The sequence below is a fragment of the Carlito syrichta genome, unplaced genomic scaffold (assembly GCF_000164805.1).
Source record: "Carlito syrichta isolate Samal-C Ts95f unplaced genomic scaffold, Tarsius_syrichta-2.0.1 Scaffold305546, whole genome shotgun sequence".
NCBI lineage: Eukaryota > Metazoa > Chordata > Mammalia > Primates > Tarsiidae > Carlito > Carlito syrichta.
Genome location: NW_007249642.1, coordinates 871,697 through 893,817, shown reverse-complemented (window position 1 = coordinate 893,817; position 22,121 = coordinate 871,697). Strand labels below are relative to the sequence as shown.

General features: G+C 40.6%; 1 protein-coding gene across 1 annotated transcript in view; it reads right to left on the bottom strand.

Annotated features, from left to right (window-relative positions):
* The window catches only part of SMAP1 (small ArfGAP 1), a 153,138-nt gene that overhangs the window by 49,484 nt on the left and 81,533 nt on the right, over window positions 1–22,121 (bottom strand). The window contains exons 7-8 of the mRNA XM_021714256.1: window positions 20,015–20,090; window positions 4,371–4,448 (exon numbers count right to left, since the gene is read on the bottom strand). Coding sequence (XP_021569931.1) covers window positions 4,371–4,448; window positions 20,015–20,090 — 154 coding nt within the window. The remainder of the gene's footprint in view (window positions 1–4,370; window positions 4,449–20,014; window positions 20,091–22,121) is intronic.

Here is a 22,121-nt window from a genome sequence, read left to right as displayed (position 1 = left end):
TGTTAGATGCAACCTCGTTCACAGTCAATTTCCATCTACAAGTCAGAAAAGTTAATACTGGCCATTTCAGGCCAAATGTGAGAGAAATGACGGAAATTCAAAAGGCTGTGCTACTTTCATACAAAGTTTAAAACAGGCTAAGAATATTGCTGGGGTGCACACATTAGCAGAGAGCCATGAAGAAAAACAAAAAAGTGATGATGAGGAGGAGGAGGAGGAGAGTGATGGTGGAAGTCAGAATGCTGATTACCTCTGAGGAAAACGGGTGAAGTTATTTCTCAACAGGGAGCATCACATGGGAGCTTTTTGAAGTGCTAGCAATTCAGCTTCAATGTTTGTTATACAGTGATAGTTTCATAAGTATTAATTAAACTAGACATACTTAACATGCAATTCAGTATGAAAAAGTAAAAATAAAAGGCACTAAACAGCCCAAAAACAACTTTACAAACTGTAGAGCAACACATACATATAAGACACTGTAATTTTAGTATTTGCTGTATGATTTTAGAAAGGAAGAAGGAAAATACTTTGGTCTTAGTTCCAAATTTTAAAAGAAATTTATAGCAAAGATCTCTAGATTAGGGAAGGAGTAAGAAATATCTCTAACTGCAACCTTAAGAACAGCAGAAAAATGCTAAAGCATTTCACTTATTAACTTTTTCTTCTGTTAGCCATTAGTAAAAGCAATGAGACCACTAGCAATTCACCAGTTAGGGTGAGTGGAGGGCCAAGCTGCCGCAGCGGGGGTAACTGCTCTGCAGCAAGAGGACACATGGTAGGACATCTGGAGCCTGCAGTTACATCTAAATCTCCTTTAAGATGTTCTCAAGTCACATTTCAAGAATGCTCTTGAGGAAGAAGATAAGCAATCTATATGCTCTAGCTACCAGATTAGCATATATCAAAATGACATGTTGCTAAGAGCACGAAGGATCTAATAAGACAGAAGACCAGCTAGAATGTTGGGTGTATTTCTCAAAAAGATCTGTATATCTGCTCAAGTGCCTGGACTCCACCCTGAAATAAGGAGATGCAACCCTTTAAGGATAACTATAAACATCGCCTATTGGTGATTAACCATTTCCCAAATCAAAATCTTCGATTACAAAACACAACCACCACTTAATAAGTGCTCCCTGAGGGCCAGGAGCTAAGTATCTTACTATCTAATGGTCTGAAATACACACTGTCATTGTTGTCGATGAAACAAGACAAACGCAAAAACAAAATCTGAGAAAAGTAATGCCCAGAGCCACACAGTCAGTCAGAAGAGGGGGTAGAGGGCCTAGGGCCCAGCCTGTCAGTCTCTGTGTGCTGTCCCAGTGGGGCTGAGACATGTCCTACAGTGGCCACTCCCCACAACTCTGCCAGCACTCCCAGACCCTTCTGACATGTCTGCTCTTACTCCTCACAACCTGATGAAGTGAGCCACAGGAACCCCACTTTGTAAGTAAAGAATGAGATGTGCAAAACCCTTCATACTGTCAAGTGTCTCACTAGAGCACTCCTAGCGAAGTCTGACAAGGAAAGCCGTGTGACAGTTGTGCTTGCTAACACGTGGGTGAGGTGCCTACAGCCACTCTGAGCTGTACCCCCAAAGTTCATCGTGAAACCAAATCCCTGATGTGACAGTGTTAGAAGGCCGGGTCTTTGGGAGGTGATGAGGCCATGAGGGTGGTGTCTCATGAGGGGGATCAGCACCCTGAGAAGAGGCCTTTCCACCATGGGCGGACACAGTAGGACAAGCCACTTTCTGAACCAGAAGGTGGGTCCTCCCAAGACACAGAACCTGCCATAGCCCCATCTTGACCCTTCCAGCCACTGAACTAAGAAAAGTAAATTTTTGTTATTTGCAAGCAATTCAGCCTATGGTATTTTCTTGGAGCAGTCAGCACAGGCAGACAGCTATTTTTCAAGGGGCCACTGTCTTGAGTGGAAAGGAATCTGGCCTCTTACTCACAAGGACCGGTAGACATACATGAAGTCACTAGGAGTCAGTCTACTGAGTGAGCTGCCCTTGGGAGAGGGGAGCAGTCTGAACTCGCCAGCACTGGAGTCAGCTGCCAGCAACTGTTGTGGCTCTGGCCAGCGGGGGAGCTGCGACAAGCTCTGCAGTAGCGTGAACAGTATGGGCTCAGCTCAGTGCACAGTGGCCACACGTGTTTCCACCTGGAACCAAAAGCTGCTAAAAGAACAGAGCACTGCAAGAACCTGACTTTCTTTAAACTATTTTCTCACCAGGAACAACATGTAGCAGTGTGTGAAACTGTAAGTCATTCCTGAAACTTGGCTGCACACACAAGTGACACAGTAAACCAGCAGGCAGACCCCCTGCAAGAGACTACTGTAAACATCCAAGTCCGTAAGATAGAGACAAGTACACTCTGGACACACTATACTTGAACGATTCAATTAAAGGCATGGTCTCCAAAATTCTTGATCATGCATTCCTATCTTAAGAACTTGTAAGCATGTACATTCCACCAAATGTATACATTTACTTATAAAGCATATATAACACTATAATATGTTCATGATAAAACATATACAAAAGCTTTCCTTAAAAGATAAGAAAAAAGGCATAAATTGACATTCAAATGGAATGCCTGGGATAGACATGAGACTGTGAGACTAGTGAATGGGACCACCCCTACTGAGACATAGAGGTAGGACTCCAAATGCACAGAAGCCCGGTCCCAGGGTTTCCAAGCTCTTTCCCCACTAAGAAATACCTTCATGGCAAGTGTGGAGAAGGTCAGGCTTGCGCCGGTATCCTTCTACTTCCCCTGACAACCCTGCACTCCTGGCTCCATCCTGGACCTGCTGTCAGCAAAGGTACCCAGGCCTGTCCACTCCAATTACACATCATACCCCATATGGTCCCCACAGCTCTCAGGAACTCCCCAGTCCTGCTGATAACTCACAGGGTTCCCATCTTTCACCTTTCTATTCTCTTCCCCTGCCCCACCATTTCTCTCATTGGGTGTAGACCTGTACATTCAACACATATTTGATACATGAATGTCCCCCAGTCACCACACTCAACTGCCCAGCTCCTTGATCCTCTCCCTTCCTGTCGCTCCTTCAACCTGTTCCTTCTCTTCAGCGTGTACCCTTCTCTCACTAAATGGTGCCATCATTACCTGAGACACTAGAGCTAAAAACCGAAAGTCACCATTCACCAGCTACCAAGCCCCATATACTCTTCCCTCTTAGGTCTTTCCAAATGACTCTCCTAATTACTCCCTCTGTTTCCCTTCTGACGTAAGCCAATTGTTTTACTCTTGGATGGGGAATCGGGGTCCTGAGCCACCTCCTCACAGTCATCATAAAGTGCCTGCCCCGTGTCACCAAAAAGAACAAGCTACAGTGTGAATTAGATCCTGTCACTCTTCCTCTTGACACTCCTCATGAAAGGCCTGGGCCTTCAGGGTGCAGACCCGGCCCCTCTGGGGTCTTCAGGCGCATTTCACCCCGTCCTGCTCACAGACCAGTTAGCCCTGCCTGCTGCTCCCTGGATGCCACACTGGGCCCGTGTGTTGTGCACAAGCTGTGCTCTCTGCTGGGTGCCTCCTCATCCTGTGCACACCACTTGTCAGAGCACAAGGTGTTGCAAGTGTGCTTCCACACGGACAGCAGTGGCTACCACCCCTGTCGCCTCCACTCGACGTGTTCCCAAGGACAGGGCCTGGATCCTGTTTGGATCCCACATGTCTAGTGCCCCATGTGACAAGGAAGAGGTGGGGAAGGCAAGAGCTGGAAGGAATCTCAGACTGGTTCATCGAGGCCAAAGTAACAAAAGAAAACAGGTAAAGAGTTCAAGGAAATGGAGACTCAAATGCTCGTAAGGCTGACCACAGAAAGACTCACCGTAAGACCCACACTCTAAACCCCACCCAAAATGTCCCACCAGCTGTCACTGACCACTTGGAGCACACAGTCCCACAACACGCTCTCGTCACCTGTACGACAGCTTAAAAAGAAACTTGACGTGAACTTCCTTTACATGCTCTTAACAACAGAATCACAGAAGGAAAATATTTTTAATCAGGCTTTCCTTGTAGATCAAAGAACTCAACAGCAAACCATAGAAGAGTTCTCTATGACAGTGAGAGACACAACAACAGCAAACTCACAGATTCCTGGCCATTAAGCTTATCTGGCACCAATAAATCAGTCATTCTGAAATTAATTATAGATTAAAGCCCTTTAACCAACCTATAGTATAAGAAAATGCTCCAGAAATCACTGTATTGAACACATGCAATACCGGGACTCATTCAAAATATCAACATATGGCGCCCCCAAGCCCAGGCACTGCCAAAGGGGGCTTGGTACTGGGGATCCCGGCGCACTGTCACTCCTACCTCCAGCTTGCTCTTCTCAGCTGCAGCCTGCAGAGAGGGAGAGGACACCACAGGCGGGAGGGGTGCATCAGAGGAGATCTGTGGGATGCAGATGAGAGGGCAGGGGGAAAAACAAAGGTCAGAGCTGACAGGCATAGGAGAGGAAAGTTTGCATAATTCTAAGCTACAGAAACACCCAGAAGCATGCTAACAAAGGAAAGTAATACATCAAGAAAAAAGCACTGCTTTTTTAAAATTTCCATTTGAAATTTCTACATGGATTTAGTACTAAATAACATATGGTTTAAAATGGGTTTTACTAGGATATAACATTTAAATGTGCTCAGATAAGATCATACCTAAAATACTGCAAAAATGATTAAGCTTCTCTCAGAGTTCACCTCTAGTCAATATTTCCACTACAATACTAATGCTCTGAAGCATGAAGACACATCGTCCCAAGTAGCAGGACAGTAAAAGTAAGTTTTTGTTTTTACTTATAATACCTTCTTAAGAATGAAAATAAAACAGAGCTGCAATACGAAAAGTTAATTAAAATTTTAATCGACAGTTTAAGAAAACAGAAAAAAAGGTGGGTTAATGTCATACAACAGCTGAGCATCAGACTGATTAAAAAGCAATTCCCACACATCCTTAAGCGCGGCAGCAGCACTGCTACCAGCACTACATGCACTGAGCTACCCAAAGTGTTAGAGATGCAGCACAGGCAATTCACACACAAACATGGCTTTCATCTAAAAGTTCTCTACACACCTTCACAGTCATTTTTACATGAGTGGTTGACTACTTTAACGGAGGCATAATCTTCCTGCTCGCTCTGCTGCCAAAACATAACTGAAACACATATCCAAAATACACAGCAGATCTCTTACACCTCTCCATTGTCCATCATATCAACAGTGCCTATGAGAAGTCTGCAACTACAAGATGCTATTACAGATGGGTCAGTATGTAATATCAAAATACCACACACAATGACAAGTCCTCCTCCAACCTGCTTGTTAAATTCAGTTAGGTATGGTGGTAATATCACAACCCAAGACTAGAAAACAGTCACTTGCAGAGAATGCAAATCACACCCAACAGAAACTAAACAATACACGAAAGGTAGATCTTCCATCTAAAAGCATCAAAACTGTGCCCTAAAGCCAAGCTTAAAGCTGATTTGTCCCAGTGATATTTAGTGATGCAAGAGACCTTTGACTCACTTTACATAGAAGACAAGAAAATAAAAAGTCATAAAATCACTTAAGAAGAGCCACCTCATCTTCTGTCCTCCCTGCTGGCAACATGCGCTGTCTAGCCATGCAGCTCTACCTGCTCTCAGTTCTCCATCCACTTCCCCTGACTCCAGGGCCTTAGCTCTTATGCTCCCCATACTCCTGTGAGTTCCTACCCATCCTTTGATTCCAAGCCAACAATGCCTCCTCCAGGAAGCATCCAAAGTACTCCTTTATCCCTCCAGACTGGGGTAAAGTAGCTCCTTCAGTGTTCCCAAAGCTCTCTGTGACACTTCCCTGTGATGCAAGCCATCACATGCTGTCCTATAAAGACCTGCTGCCTCCTAGCGTGCTTTGTCCCCTGGACTTCTCTGAGGCAGACACTGTTTCTGTTTTACCCACCTTTGTTAATTTCTGACATGCAACACATCTCCACAAATACTTTTGAATGTCACAGGAAAAGAGGAGGAAGAAAGCACCTTGGGTGTGGGGGACAGGGGGATCACAAGAGGGCTCAACCTCAGCAGATGCCACTGGTCTCTGAAATTTCACTGGCTAGCTAGTATACTTTTCTGGAATCCCCTAAGACATCGGCATTTATTTTCAAATGTAAAATTCATTCTGTAACTAGATGCCCATGCCATACCACTGGATACTAGTACTTTCGTGCATATAGAGCAGAAGATTTTGACCTTGGGAAACTCAAGTCATTTCAGCAGTCAAGTTAAATGTCCTCCATCCCTGTCCTTGTCTCCCCACCCCATCCATCCATGAAAGCATCCAGAGAAGACATTCCTCAGGGATCAAGGAGCTCCCAAGCCTGCCTCCAACAGCCCTAAGCTCCAAGGTTCTCCTCTAGAGCCCATCAAAGTAAGCACTGTGAAGAAATGCCCAAAACAAGGGAACTGTATGAACCCACCTCCTGACCAGGCAGAACAAGTTCCCAGCTTCCACCTACATGGATGAAGTGAGCAGATAATCTTTGAAATGGTATAAGTCTTACAAAAATACCAGATATGACTAATAGAAGGCCAGAACTATCTTTTCAGAGGTTACCTTATTTTCTTGATTATTTTTTGAAATCTTTGCTACTACCACCTGCTTAAACAGAATAATGCTACGGAAATAAAATCTAGTGGCCCAAAACACTGAAAAGATCTGATCACTGAAAAATAGCTTCTGGATTAACTGTTAGCAATGGACTGCTTCAGTCTTATTTTGGAAATTCTTCGGCCTTTTTTTCCAAGTGGAGATTTTAATCACAGTTCTCAAATGACTGCCTATGGGCTTTTATGAAGCTCAGAAGTCTAGAAATCGTTTTAAATATATGACTTCCAATGTCTTTTGCATTCCAAGGCAAGTCTTAGATATAAAAGCTGAAAAGGTATACATTTACTGGTCTAATGAATAAGTCACACAAAACACACCATCAATTAATCTTCATCATCAGGAGGGTTAAAAGACTTTGATAAACATAACCAAGCAACAATAATGACCCAATGTATAGAAGAAGCCTAAATCTTAATATATTAACTTTAAATCTTTGGCTAAGTCAGTAAGAAATGTATAGAATTCTGGAAAACTTTTAAAATGTGAAGTCCTTTAATTGCTACATCAAGTCACTTGCAGCCCATAATTAAAGGACTGGCTAAAATGTAGAGAAATTAACGAAACACAACTCCAGCCCAAATGTTTCACTGACAAGTCTTATGGTTTCACTTTTCCTAAGGTGTTCACTTTTCTTCATGACCTACCTGCTCACAGCCACCTGTTCCACCTCCCACCTCTCTCCTCTTACCTCCCCTCTCCCTCCTCCCCAGAATCACTTCCACCATAGCTCAGGCTCTGAGCAGCTACATGCTGGGCTCCCAGTGAGAGTGCAACAGCTTCATCTCAATCCCTGTGCAATACCATGAGGCAGAGACACCAGAATCTTGCCTGTTCTGCAGAAGAGGAAATGGAAACTGCAATGTAAAGAAGTAACAACAACAAAAAAAGCAGTGGGGTGGGGAGGACAGGAGAAGGGCACGAACGTGCATCTAGTCTCCTCATGAGGAACTGCTGACCTGCCAACTTCCTGGGGAATCACTGCACCAACAACTGCTTCCCACCGTGACACACCATGGGTTGGGGGTGCAGATGCACAGATGACAGCAGAGTGTCTCAAGTCCCCCGTCACTCACTGAATGAAGGGGGAGCATGGAGGAAAGACCCATGCCATAGCTGTGGCAGGCAGAACTCGAATGGTCGCTAAAACGCCTACCTGGCATACACATCTGTCCAACATCCTCTCTTGATGGTGGACAGGGCTGGGACACACAAAAGCAAAGAAAGTGAACTGTACCAGGTCACTAAGAGTCCAAATCAGCTGACGATGAACCACTCTCTGAGAGACTATCCTGAGTGGGCCTGGCCTCGTCACGCGGCCCTTAGTGACAGAAAGGATGAAGAGTACCCGAAAAAGCACCATTCCCCCTGTGGTCTCAAAAATGCAGCTGCTGAGCTGTGACAGGACAAGGCCATCAGCAAGGGCCCAAGGGTGCCCCTGGGAACTAAGTGTGTGCCCATCTGACATGAGACAACCAGGCCCTTGGTCACATGCCACAACAAGTGACTTCTAACACCCATTGTGTGCCTAGAAGACCCTGAGCTTCAAACGAAACTCAGTCCTAACCAACTCAAACCTGGGCCCAGTAACACCTAGAGCAGGAAACAGCTGACCACGTCCCAGCTCCTGACCTACAGGAACTGCATGACAGTAAATCAGGGTTGTTTTAAGCCATTACATTTCTGGTAATTTGTTAAACAGCAAAAAAATTAATACAATAACCACTCCTTTACCCAAAAAAGTGCAAACTCCTGATAAGTATGGAACAAAACCCTGCACAGAATGTGACGTGCCTTCCAGGACATTCCTCCTCCACATGCACCCACCTTGGAGAGCCTCTGTCACCTGCTAGACACAGGCCTGTGACTACTCAACAAAGCTGATGCCAAGCAGCACACTCATGTCCTTCCTCATCGCCCACATGGCACAGATGGAGAAGTGTGCCTTCAGCCCGAAGCATCCTGCACCATCACTGGCAACCCGCGGGCACGTCAGTCCATCTCCTCTTTAATGAGATCTTATTTTTCTATTAGGTATAAGTTCAACCACACCTCCTTTAAGAACACTGCTAGCGAAGAGGAAATCTTGTCCCCAGTCCTGTGCTCCCCAGAACATGTGCTCTCCCATGGAGACAGCCACATGCTCCGTCTAGGACATAGCTCATGTATGCATCACTTGTATGCTGGAAATGTCTGAGTGAGCTACTTTTATGCAAAGAGTATACCATTCAATCTCAGTGCCTTGCACATGGTGCATACTCAGAAATATTTCAGTAACATATTCAATCCAATATGTTCATTATGTGTTTGCTGTATGACTAAATGAACACATAAGGAAGGAGCAGTCCTAGGGGTTTCACAGCCAATCTCTATTTAATTTAAATGAGAAGCCAGAACAGAACTTGGAAAACAAGAAGGCAAGTGTGCTAGGGCTGACAGGAGTGAACCAAGGTGACCATGCTGGTTCCCAGCAACAAGCAGTCACTGTAGAAGACACAAAAGAAACAAAGTACCTTTTTCTCACTTTAAGAGAAAAAACCAGTAAGTTATTTCTAATAAAAATCATTTCAACTTGGAACACGCTTTCTTTTGTTTATTGCCTTTATCTAAACTTTGCTTTTCTGCTTCTGAGCCTCCTCCCTTAAGCCACACTCAAGGTGCTACATGGCACGCAAAGCTGTATCACCCAAAAACAGAAAGGAGAAAAGTGCATGGAGAACAGAGCATCCAGGGGAGAACGCTGGACCTCCACAGGCAGGTGACAAGGATGCTCTGAGGCACGGAAACCAGAAACAGCACATCAGGAGGAAGGCAACTCAGCCATGGGATTGGGCAGGAGCCTGGAGGGCTCCCGATTGCGGGGAAAGGTTACAGACGCCTCACAGTCCACCTTCCCACCAGGGCCCCTGCGGGCCTCACCTAGGAGGAGGGCTGCCTGGAGGCCACACAACTCCATTGTCCCAGAGGGACTCCATGTGGAGCCTCACCCACCAGGAGACTCAAACTGCACAGCACTGCATCATCCTAAGAGCCAACACTAGACCACGTCCTGCCCCAGGGGCACCTTGACATCCAACGTCCCCCCTACATCTACCCAAAGGACCTCGGCTCGACAGCAACTGGACCTAGCAGTGCAGTCACAGCCCCAGCGCCCAAGACTCTGGAGACTGGGCAGACCAGCATATCAGGGAATTGGCCCGAGATACATGGAGTCAATGCATGTGCTCCTCAGGACCCGGAAGCCATCTGCCTGGGTCACTACCTCCAACAGCAACCCACCCCTCCAGGAGCATAGCCATGTGCTCCCCTACACACCACCTGGAGACCACAGGACTGGTCAGCCCAGCTGCCACCACACATGCTGTTGGAGACTGAGGAAAGGCCTACCCTCATCATTGCCTGCACCCACACACCTGGCCCAGGGGCCCTAGGACAGGTCTGGCTTGAGACACCCACAGCTACCACCAACACCTGCACATGCCTTCTGGGAGCCTGAAGACAGGCGGATTCAGAGCTGCCAACACCAATGCCAGCACCAGCACACCCTGCCCAGAGGCCAAAGACCAACCCACCCAGACTACCACCATGGCTGGCACACCGGCTTAGAGATACCCACTTGCTGCTGCCACTGCCCACAAAGCCCACCTGGGAGCCTAAGGACCAGCCCGCCAAGCCCCACTATCACCACCACTCACACTCATGCAATCCACTAAGGCACCCAAGGTCTAGTATGTCTAGGGTTCCCTTGCCACCACAGCTGATGTCTGCTTATGCCACCCTTAGGACTGAGGACTGGCCTTAGGACTGGCCCACCTGGCACCCCAGGCCCAGCAAAGCCTCACTATGGCCACAACCACAACCTAAGTCACCGAGGAACTTGCAGGCATTGATTACAACTGAAAAATCATTATGGTGACTTCACTGCCTACTCACAATCAAAGCCAAAGTACCCCACCCAACTGATACTATGAATACTTATAGTATTTCCCTACAAAAGCTAATCCACAGAATTGGAAAAAGTGACACCAGATGCACAGGTATCAATGTAAAGGTGCAAGAAAGGTTAAACCAGGGAAATGAAACACGACACCTCCAAAATAATACAATAGCTCTCCAGTACCAGACCTCAAAGGAAAGGAAATCTATGAAATGTCTAAAAAAGAGATCAAAATAATGATCTTAAGGGACCTCAGTGAGAAACAGGAGAATACAGCTAGAAAAAGAAATCAGGAAAGCAATTCATGATCTGAATGAGAAACTCAACAAAGAAGCAGTTTTTAAAAAATGAATCAGGGCAAGCTCTTTCAGGTCCCATGCTGCTGTGGGAGCTTTTCTGTCCTGGTATTAAATCCTTTCTTTAAAAAAAAAAAAAATCAAACAGAAATCTTGAAATAGAAGAGTTCAATGAATAAAATAAAAATACAATTGAAAGCTTTAACAATTGACAAGATCAAGCAAAAGAAAGAATTTCTAAATTTGAAGACAATTATTTTGAAATAACTCAGTATACAAAGAAAAAACAATAAAGAATAAAAAAGGCTGAAGAAAGCCTACATGACATGTGGGATACCATCAACAGAACAAATATTTGAACTCTGAGAGTTTCAATAGGAGAAGAAATGGAAAAAACATAGAAAACCTATTTAATGAAGTAATAGCTAAAAACATCTCTTGGAAGAGACAGAGACATCCAGATACAAGAAGCTCAAAATTGTTTATATAAATTCAACCCCAAAAAGTCCACCCAAAGACACATTACAGACAAACTGTCTAAAGTAAAAGATAAAGACAATTTTAAAAATGGCAGAAGAAAAGCAAAAAGTCACAAATAAGGAACTTTATATGAGCAGATTTCTCAGCAGAAACCTTAAAGGCCAGGAAAGAATGGCATAAAATATTCAAAGTGCGCAGGGCACAGTGAAAAAAATCCCTGCACTTTGGGAGGTGGAGGCGAGAGGATTGCCACAGTCCAGGGAAACCAGTCTGGGAAACTTGACAAGACATCATCGCTACACCAAATCAGAAAAATTAACCAGGTATGGTGGTGTTCATCTGTAGTTTTAGCTACTTGGAAGGTTAAGGGAGAAGGACGGCCTGAGCCCAGCAGGCTGAGGTTGTAGTGGCCATGAATATGCTACTGCACTCCAGTCTGGGCAAGAGTGAAACTCTCACTCAAAAAAAAAAAAAAAATCAAAATGCTAAAAGGAGAAACAAAAAACCCCCCAAAACCCACCATTCAAGATGCAAGAATTCTATACAAAGCAAAAACATCATTCAGAAATGAAGAAAATAAAGTCTTTCCCAGATGGGCAAAACTTGAGGAAATTCATTACCACCAGATTGGTCCTACAAGAAATGCTTTAAAAAGTGCCACACCTGGAAGCAAAAGGACAATATCTACCATCATGAAAACATACCAAGTATAAAACTGGTAGGACAGATACAAAAAAAAAAGAGAAAGAAAGGTATCAAACATTAACACTATAGAATACCAATAAAGCACAAAGATAAACAAGAGAGAAAGAAACCAAAAATACACAAAACAATCACAAACCAACTAACACAATGACAGGAGGAAGCCCTCACGTATTAATAATAATCTTCAATGTAAATGGTTTAAGTCTTCCAATTAAAAGATACAGACTGGCTGAACAGATTATTTTTTAAAAGACCCACCTTTATGTTACATACAAGAAACTCACTTCACCTGTAAAGAAACATACAGACAAAAAGTGAAGGAACGGAAAAAGAATTCCACACAAATGAAAAACAAAAATGTACAGAAGAAGCTATACTTGCATCAGACAAAATAGACTTTAAAGCAAAAAACACAAAAAGAGACAAAAAAGGTCATTATATAATGATAAGAAAATCAATTCAGCAAGAAGATATCATTGTAAATATATATGCATCCAACATCAGAGCATTCAGACATATAAAGCAAATATTATTAAATCAATAGAGAGAGAGAGAGAGAGAGAGAGAGACTCCAACAGAGTAACAGTGGGGCGCTTCATTCCACTCTCAGCATTAGACAGATAAGTTTGATGGAAAAATCAACAAATAAACATTAGCGTTAAACTGAACTTTAGACCAAATGGACCTAATGTATATTTGCAGAACATTTTACACAATTAGTGCATGTGCATTCTTCTCATCAGCACATGGAACATTCTCCAAGATAGACCACGTAACGCCAAAAAATAAATCTGAACATAACTTTAAAAAGAAATACAAATCATATCAAGTACCTTGTCTGATCCAATAGAATAAAACTAGAAATCGGTAAGATGAACTTCAGAAAATACACAAACACATGAAAATTAAACAACATGTTCCTGAACAACCAGTGGCACAAATTTAAAAAAATCAGAAAAATAAATTCTTGAAACAAGTGAAAATGAACATACAATGGAAATAACCAAAGAGGTGAAAGATCTTTACACAAAGAAATACTACCACTGCTCAAATAAATCAAAGACAACACAAACAAATGGAAGACCAGGCCACACTCATGGACTGGTAGAATCAATACAGCCAAAACGTCCATACTACCCAAAGGAATCTACAGTTTCAACGTAATCGCTATTAAACTGCCAGCAACATTTTTCACAGACCTATAAAAGACAATACTTAAACTAATATGGAAGCAAAAAAGTGCCCCAATATTTAAAATAATCCTCAGCAAAAAAGAACAAAGCTGATGGCATCACAACTCTCAGACTTCAAACTTTACTAGAAGGCTACAGTAACCAAGACAGCATAGGACTGGTACAAAAATAGACACACACCAATGAAACAGGATAGAGAACCTGGAAATAAAACCACACACCTACAACTAAGTTATCTTTGACAAAGCCAATAAGAACAAACATCATGGAAAGGAAACTCTATTTAACAAATGGTGTTGGGAAAACTGGCTGACCAAAAGCAAAAGAATAAAACTGAACCCCTACCCACTATCATATTAAAAAAACTGATTCAAAATGGATCAAGGACTTAAATGTAAAACTTCAAACTATAAAAATCTTAGGAAAAAACCTAGGAAACACTCTTCTGGACATCAGCCAAGGCAATTAATTCATGGCCATGTCCTCAAAAGCAAATGCCACAAAAATTAAAATTGACAAATGGGACCTTATCAAACTGAAAAGCTTCTGCAGAGCAAAAGAAACCATCAAGAAAGTAAAGTGACAACCCACAGAATTAAAGAAAATATTTGCAAATTATATATTGGACAAAGGCCTAACATTCAGAATCTATAAGGAAACTCAAATGAATCAACAGGAAAAAAAAAAAGAACTTCTATTAAAAAGTGGGCAAGAACATGAACAGATGCTTCTCAAAGGAAGACATACAAGCAGCCAACAAACGTGAAAAAACGCTCAGCATCACTAATCATCAGAAAAATGCAAATCAAAACTGAGATACCATCTCACACAAGTCAAAAAACAACAAGTGTTGGTAAGGCTGCAAAGAAAAGAAAATGCTTGTACACTGTTGGTGGAAATGGAAGCTAGTTTAGCTCTGAGGAAAGCAGTCTGGAGATTTCTCAAAGATCTAAAAATAGAGGACCAGTCAACCTAGCAATCCTACTTCTGAGAATATACCTGATGGAACAAAATTCATTCTACTAAAAAGACATCTGAACTCATATGTTTATTGCAACACTATTCACAATAAAATAAATAAATAGAATAAAATAAAGAAAAAAGCATGGTACCAACCCAGATGCCCACCAACAATGAACTGGATAAAGTGTGAATAAAGTGTGGTACATATACTATGGAATACTATACAGCCATAAAGAAGAACAAAATCATGAACTTTGCAACAATATGTATGCAGCTGGTGACCATCATTCTATGTTAATTATCACAGAAACAAAAACTGAACACCACATGTTCTCACTCATAGGTGGGAGCTAAACACTAGGCACACACAAGCACAAGGCTGGGAACAACAGACACTGGGTACCACTAAGGAGGGAGCGGGGAGGAGAGATAAGAGATACAAAACCACTCATTGAGCACCATGCTCACTACTGGGGAAGAGTGATGCACTCACCAGAAACCCAAATCTTGCCTTCACACAATATATTTACGTAACAAATCCTCACATGTACCCCATGATGCTACTTCTTTCTGTCATTTTGTTAGTTGGTTTGTGATTGTTTTGTGTTTGCTAGTATTTTCTTTTTAGCACATAAAAAAGATCATAATCAAGATCACAATCAAGCAGAATTTATCTCAGATATACAAGGATGGCTGAACATATGCAAATCAATAAATATGACACAGCACATCAATAGAATGTAGGGCAAAAACCATACCATCGTTTCAACAGATGCAGAAAAAACCTGATAAAATTAACCTCTCTTCATGCTAAAAATTCTCAAAAAATTAGGCCCAGAAGGAACATACTTCAACATAATAAAGACTACATATGACACACCCACAGCTAACATGATACTAAGTGAGAAAAAGCTAAAAGTCTTTATTCTAAGAACAGGAACAACACAAGATACTCACTTTCATACTCTTACTCAACACGGCACTAGCAGTTCTAGACAAAGCAATTAGTCAGAAGAAAAAAATAAAGAACATACAAATAGAAAAAAAACAAAGTAAAACTGTCCCTATATGCAGATGACATGATTTTATATACAGAAAAAACTAAAAGTTTCATCAAAAACTTGTCCAAATAAACAAATTCAGTGAAGTTGCAGGTTACAAAACCAACATGCAAAAACCAGTAGTGTTTCTATACACCAAAAACAAACTAGCTGGAAAAGAAATCAAGAAAGCAATTTCATTTACAATAGATACAAAAAAAAATCAATCTAGTAATAAATTTAACCAAGGAAGTAAAAGACATTTACAATGAAAACTGTAACACACTGATGAAAAAAACTAAAGAGTCAAACACAGAGGCTCATGCCTGTAATCCCAGCACTTTGAAAGTCCAAGTTGGGAGAATTGCTTGAGCCCAGGAGTTCGCAAACAGCCAAGGCAACAAAGCAAGACCCTGACCCCACAAAAAATTTTAAAAATTAGCCTGAAAGAGTGGTGTGTGTCTATAGTCCCAGCTACTTGGGAGGTTAAGGCAGGAGGATTGCCTGAGCCCAGGAGGTCAAGGCTGCATAGAGCTGTAATCATGCCCCTGCACTACAGCCTGGGCACCAGAGTGAGACTCCAACTTGAAAAGAAAGGGAAAGGAAAGGGAAAGAGAAGGGGAAGGAAAGGGTAGGGAAGGGGAAGGAAAGGGTAGGGAAGGAAAGGAGAAGGGGAAGGGGAAGAGAAGAGAAGAGAAAAAGAGAGAGAAGAGATCACAATAAAAACACATCTCATTCTCTGGACTGGAAGAATTAATGTTTTTAAAATGACCATACTACCCAAAGCAATCTACAGATTCAATGCAATTCCTATCAATGACATTATTCACAGAAATGGAACAAAAAAATCCTAAAATCTGTATGGAACCACAAAAGACCACGAATAGCAAAGCCATATTGAGCAAAGAGAACAAAGCTGAAGGCATCACACTACTTGACTTCAAAATATGCTACAAAATTATAATAACCAAAATAGTATAGTACTGGAATAAAAACAGACACATAGGCCAATGGAAGAGAAGAAAGAACACAGAAATAAATCCACATATTTACAACCAATTGATTTTTGACAAAGGCACCAAGAACATACACTGAAGACAGAATACCCTCTTCAATAAATGGTGCTGGGAACATTGGATATCCATATGTGGAACAACAAAACTAATAAAACTAGACTCCTATCTTTCACCATATATAAAAACCAACACAAAATGGATTAACAAGTTAAAGTTAAGCGGAAGACTTAAAAACTATACAATTACTAGAAGAAAAAACAGGAGAAGCTTTTAAGACATTGGCTTAAGCAAAGATTTTATGGACAACCCTTCAAAAGCATAGGCAACAAAACCAAAAATACACAAATGCGGTTATTTCAAACTAAAAAGTATATGCCCAGCAAAGAAAACAACAGTATGAAATGACAATCTGTAGACTGGGTAAAAATATTAGCAAACCACTCATCTGAAAAGGGACTAACATCCAGAATATACAAGGAACTCAACAGCAAAAAAAGGAAAAAGCCCAATTTAAAAATGGGCAAAGGAAATGAATAGACACTTCTCAAAAGAAGATACACAAATGGCCAAAAAGTACATGAAAAAATGCTCAACATCAATCATTACCAAGGAAATGCAAATCAACACCACAATGAGATATCACCTTGCCCCAGACAGTATGGTTATTATTAAAAAGTTAAAAGATAACAGCTGCTGAAAATGATGTGGAGAAAATGGAATTCTGATACACTATTGTTCGGAATGCAAATTAGTACAGCCATTATGGAAAACAGTATAAAGATTTCTCAAAAAATTAAAAATAGAAATACCATACAATCCAGAAATCCCACTACTGAGTATTTATCCACAGGAAAGAAAAATTAGTATACTGAAGAGATACATGCAGTACCATGTTTACTGCAGCTTTAGTTACAATAACCAAGATATGAAATCAACCTAACTGTCCATCAATAGAGCACAGATTTGTAAAATGTAGTCCATATACCCAGTGGAATACTATTCAGTCATTAAAAAAAAACAAAAAACGAATGAAATACTATCATTCACCACAACATGAATGAATTCGGAGGCCATTATGTTAATTTAGTTAGGCACAGAAAGACAAACACCACGTTTTCATATGTGGGAGAGAAGCAAAACTAAAACTGTGGTCATTAAAGGCTGAGAAAGATAAGGAAAGGAGAGGAGAGGGAGAGACTGGTTAACAGATACAAGGTTACAGCTAGATGGGAGGAATACTTTCCAGTTTTCAGCAGCACTGTAGAATGAATATGGTTAATGATTTAGCACATACTTTCAAAAAACTCAAAGATGTTGAATGTTCACAGCACAAAGAAATGATAAATGTTTGGCCTTCGCTATCCCCTTAAGTACCACAGTATTTCTTAAATACCTTAGATATATTTTATCTTATGTCACATTTCTTTTTTAAACCTGTCTATCTCTACTGTGGGAAACCTGTTTAAAAGCAATGGTCTTGTTCTTTGTTTGTGAGTCCTAAGACACTATGAGCTATTACTGAAGACAAAACATTGGATCAAAATATGTCATTCTCTAAAATATGAGAGTAGTTACTTGCACATTGTTCACTATGAAAGAGGAAAACATATGTTAAACTTGGTATAACATAAACTTGTATTTTTAATAATTATTTTGCTTATAAAGACAGGTGGACTACATATTTCCTTGTGTTAATGTGATTTTTCTGAATTTTTCTAAATTTTCATTTCATTAGTAATATAAACTTAAAAGTATAATTTTACCTTGAAAGTTTTACTTTCAAGCCTACAAAAAAATGAAAGAAATTGTAGAATAAATACTTCCATAAACATCACTAACATTCATAAAATGTTAACATTATGCCATGTTTGTTCTCTTTCTCTCTACAGACACACACAGAAACCTGGTTGGGTTCACTGAACCTTTTAAAAATGAATGTTAGATATTATGACACTTAATCTTTAAACATTTTATTACGACACACATCTCCTATGATGAAGACATTCTCACAATGAAGCATACCATTATCACATCTAAGGAGGAAAAAAATCCCATTTCCATAAAAACAGCTATCATTCAAAAAATAAGACTTACACATTACTACATAAAAATAATTTCCTAATTATTGCCAAGAAGAAAAAAATACTATAAATATAAATATAATGAAATACAACAAAAACACCAGGATTTTTTTTTTAAGAGAGTTTAAGGGCAACCCCTTCAGGACCCCTCCCGCTGTAGGAGCTTTTCTGTCCTCTCAATAAATCCTGCTTTCTCAAAAAAAAAAAAAAAAAAAAGAGAGAGAGTTTAATATAAAGCAGTATGTTTTATAAAAAAATGCTAAAATTATTTCTTAACAATTCGTATGAAAACACAAAATACATTTTAAAATTAGTCCTTTTCCCCCTAATACTTACAACAGTCTTAATTTTATGAACATTATAAATATCATTCTCAATAGTGTCAATCTTTATTAATCTTCCAGCAGACTTCCTCTCTTACACCCACTGTAAACGTAGCTCCAACTCTACACACAAGAATATCTTTGCTCTAAAATATGCATTAATGACACTTTAAACCTTTTTAAATAAGGTATTCTCATGGTCAAAGATAATGTATTAAAATATCCTTACTTTGTTAGTATTTGATTGATTTTTTGGTAGATTGCTTCTCCATATGGACCAAAAAGGAAAACCCAGTTTAGATTAAAAAATGAGTCGAAAACTATTATCTCAAAAATTCTTGACAGATGACTTCATCACAAGATTAACTGGTTTATAGCTTGCTTATTAATCTAGAAATCAAAGGCCAAAAAATGATTTCAACAATAAAGGCAATTAGCCTTAGACTATAATTAACTGGTATGGAAAAATTTAATCCGGAAAAAAAACTAAAAAGAAACATCTGATATAACATATAGTCCTGTGTCTTTCAACAATGGGGATCGTTCTGAGAAATGCATCATTAGGTGATTTCATCATTGTGAGAACATCACAGAGCACTCCTAGATAGCAGAGCCTACCACATACCTGGGCTGCTGTACACCTGTACAACACATGATTTTACTGAATACTGTCAGCAGTTGCAGCATAATGGTAAGTATCTGTATGTTAAATATACCTAAATCTAGAGTTCAGTAAAAATACAGTATTATAATCTTACAGGACCCCTGTTGTATGTGCAGACTGTCACTGAATGAAACACTGTTCCAGGGTGCATGACTACCTGATTACTACAGGAAGGTACCAACCATTAGGAGTACCCAAATGCTGGCTAACAACCAGTGTACATGCTTTACGATACTCCTGGGCTATGTGTTTACGTCTCCACAGACTAACCAAAGAAAGCCTAAACAACACTAATTTGCCTTGTTTCTTTTTCATACATTTCCAGAATCCACCAAAATAATTTTATCTCCCACTTTTTTCAATTAGTGGCTTTATCTTTTTGCAAATTTCATAAAATTAACTTAATTAAATGCCAGGTAAGTATTTATTATACTCATTTAGAATGTGCTCCTTTCCAAATCAAAAGTTCTGCTGTGCAACTAAAACATTTCCAATATTTGAATATTTAAACATATGTAACTAGTATGTTTTTCAATAAAAAATTGAGCTGTACTGCATGTTAAAAGTTTGAGACCTATTCAACAAACGCCAATTGATGAGAGATGAAGTTTTTACTTACATTTGTAATAGCTATAGCATTTTTATCGTAGTATTTCTTCTTTTCATATTTATCTCTGATGAAAAATTCCACTGCTCTGAAAACAGATAACTTAAGGAAAAGCATGAGTCCAGTGATAGTACAATTTCCTTTATTCACTCTTCACAATGCCTAGACTCCAATGGTAGTGTTTCTACATCTCAGCCTGTGCTTTCTCTCACACTATTTCTGCAACAACTTTCTCTCAAAGAAGTCTACCTCTTTTCAAGAAATTTTCCACTCAACAAAAACCACCCAACCCAATTCTAGAAAGAAAAGAAAATGACTACAAGTCTTAAGTCCTATACCTCCACCACAACCATCACTCCTACCACCAAACTTCAATTCAATTCAGGTTCATTTTGAGTTTCCGTTGTAAGTAAAGAAACTAATGTCAAGTCGGGCTCGGTGGCTCAGCCTGTAATCCCGCGCCTTTGGGAGGCTGAGGTGAGTGGACTGCCTGAGCCCGCAGGTTCGAGACCCGCCTGGGCAACTTGGCGAGACCTCATCTCTACAATAAATCAAAAAATTAGCCGGGCGTGGTAGCGCGCACCTGTAGTTCCGGCTACTTGGAAGGCTGAGGCGGAAGGATTGCCGGAGCCCAGCAGGTCGAGGCTGCAGTGGCCGGGAACATGCCACTGCACTCCAGTCAGGGTGACGGAGTGAGACTCCAACTCAAAAAATAAAAGAAGAAAAAAAAAAAAGAAACTAATGTCCATGCAAGTACCCACAATAAACCAGACACTGGGTGCTATACACTGTATATATTTTGTGTCCTTTGTATCTCCTCCCACAACCCGGTCATATGCACACTATAGTTTTCACATCATAAATGAAGAACCAACAATTTGGAAAGATTAGCAAGTTGTGACTCCAATATCTATGTTCTCTTCCACTATGCATGTTTTCTCTGGGCATATCACATAGAATTCTTCGTGTATTAGAATTGTGGCCAATTTTTTCTTTGCAAAGTTGAGAAATAGAGAAGTCAAGAATCTCAAACTAAGATTAGTCATGTTTAACTTCTAGAAGTTGGCTGGGCTCACTGCACCTGTTGACAGTGAGCATTCACAGTGGGATGAGTGTTTAGAGCTGTATGACAATCAGCAACTCATCATGTTCCGCTACAGGGGAATTCTTCCATTGGGGATTCTCAACCTTTTTAGTGCCAAGATCCCCTTTGGTAGTCAGGTAAAACCTGTGGACTTTCTGTAATACTTTTTTTTAATACATAAAACAAACACAGATGAAAGCCACACCATGACACTGAAAGTCAGTCTCTGTGGATTCCCAGGTTCAGATGACATTCTGTTAAAAAGAAGTTACCTGTACAGTAAAACAAACCATGTCACTCAGTAAGTCCTCAATTTTAAGTGAAAAAGAGCCTTCTAAAATGACGGTTAAGGCAACAGATAATAGAAAGGGTTGACAGGCCACAAAACAGGTCCTAGAACAATGTTGTTTCATTATAACGTTGATGAGGGAAAGGCTGCTTCCTGGCCAGGACCACCGCCCATGTGGAGTCGACGTGTTCTTCCCACGTCTGCCTGAGTTTCAGTCTCAGTCCACAACCCAAAGATGTGCATGTTCAATTTATTACCATGTTGCAATGGTCCCCATCTGAGTTAGTGATGTGTATGTCACAGGCAGTGGAATGACATCTTGTCCTTGCATCCTGAGTTACTGGAATGGGCTATGGCCACTCACCGCCCTACACAAGAGTAAGTGGGGTGGAAGATGAGTGAACGAATGCAAATTATTGTAACACAAAAATCCCTCAAGTATGTGACAGCCAATCATTCAAATATGTGACAATAAATGATGTGCCACAACGGCACACACAAGCCCAGCACATGTGCATGTTCTTGTTTCTCAACTCTGTGGTGGTGGAAGATTCCTCACAGTTCTCACTTCACAAACGTCTATTACTCGATTTAAACACCACCATTGTGACCCTCGTCATTCACTGATTCACTAAAAATGGGGTCATTTTCTTAACTGTTGTTATTCGTTGTTCCTAATGTATGTATTGCTCACATTTATTTCAGTATTTAATATTAGAAGTGTCTGGGGCCTATATTTAGAAATA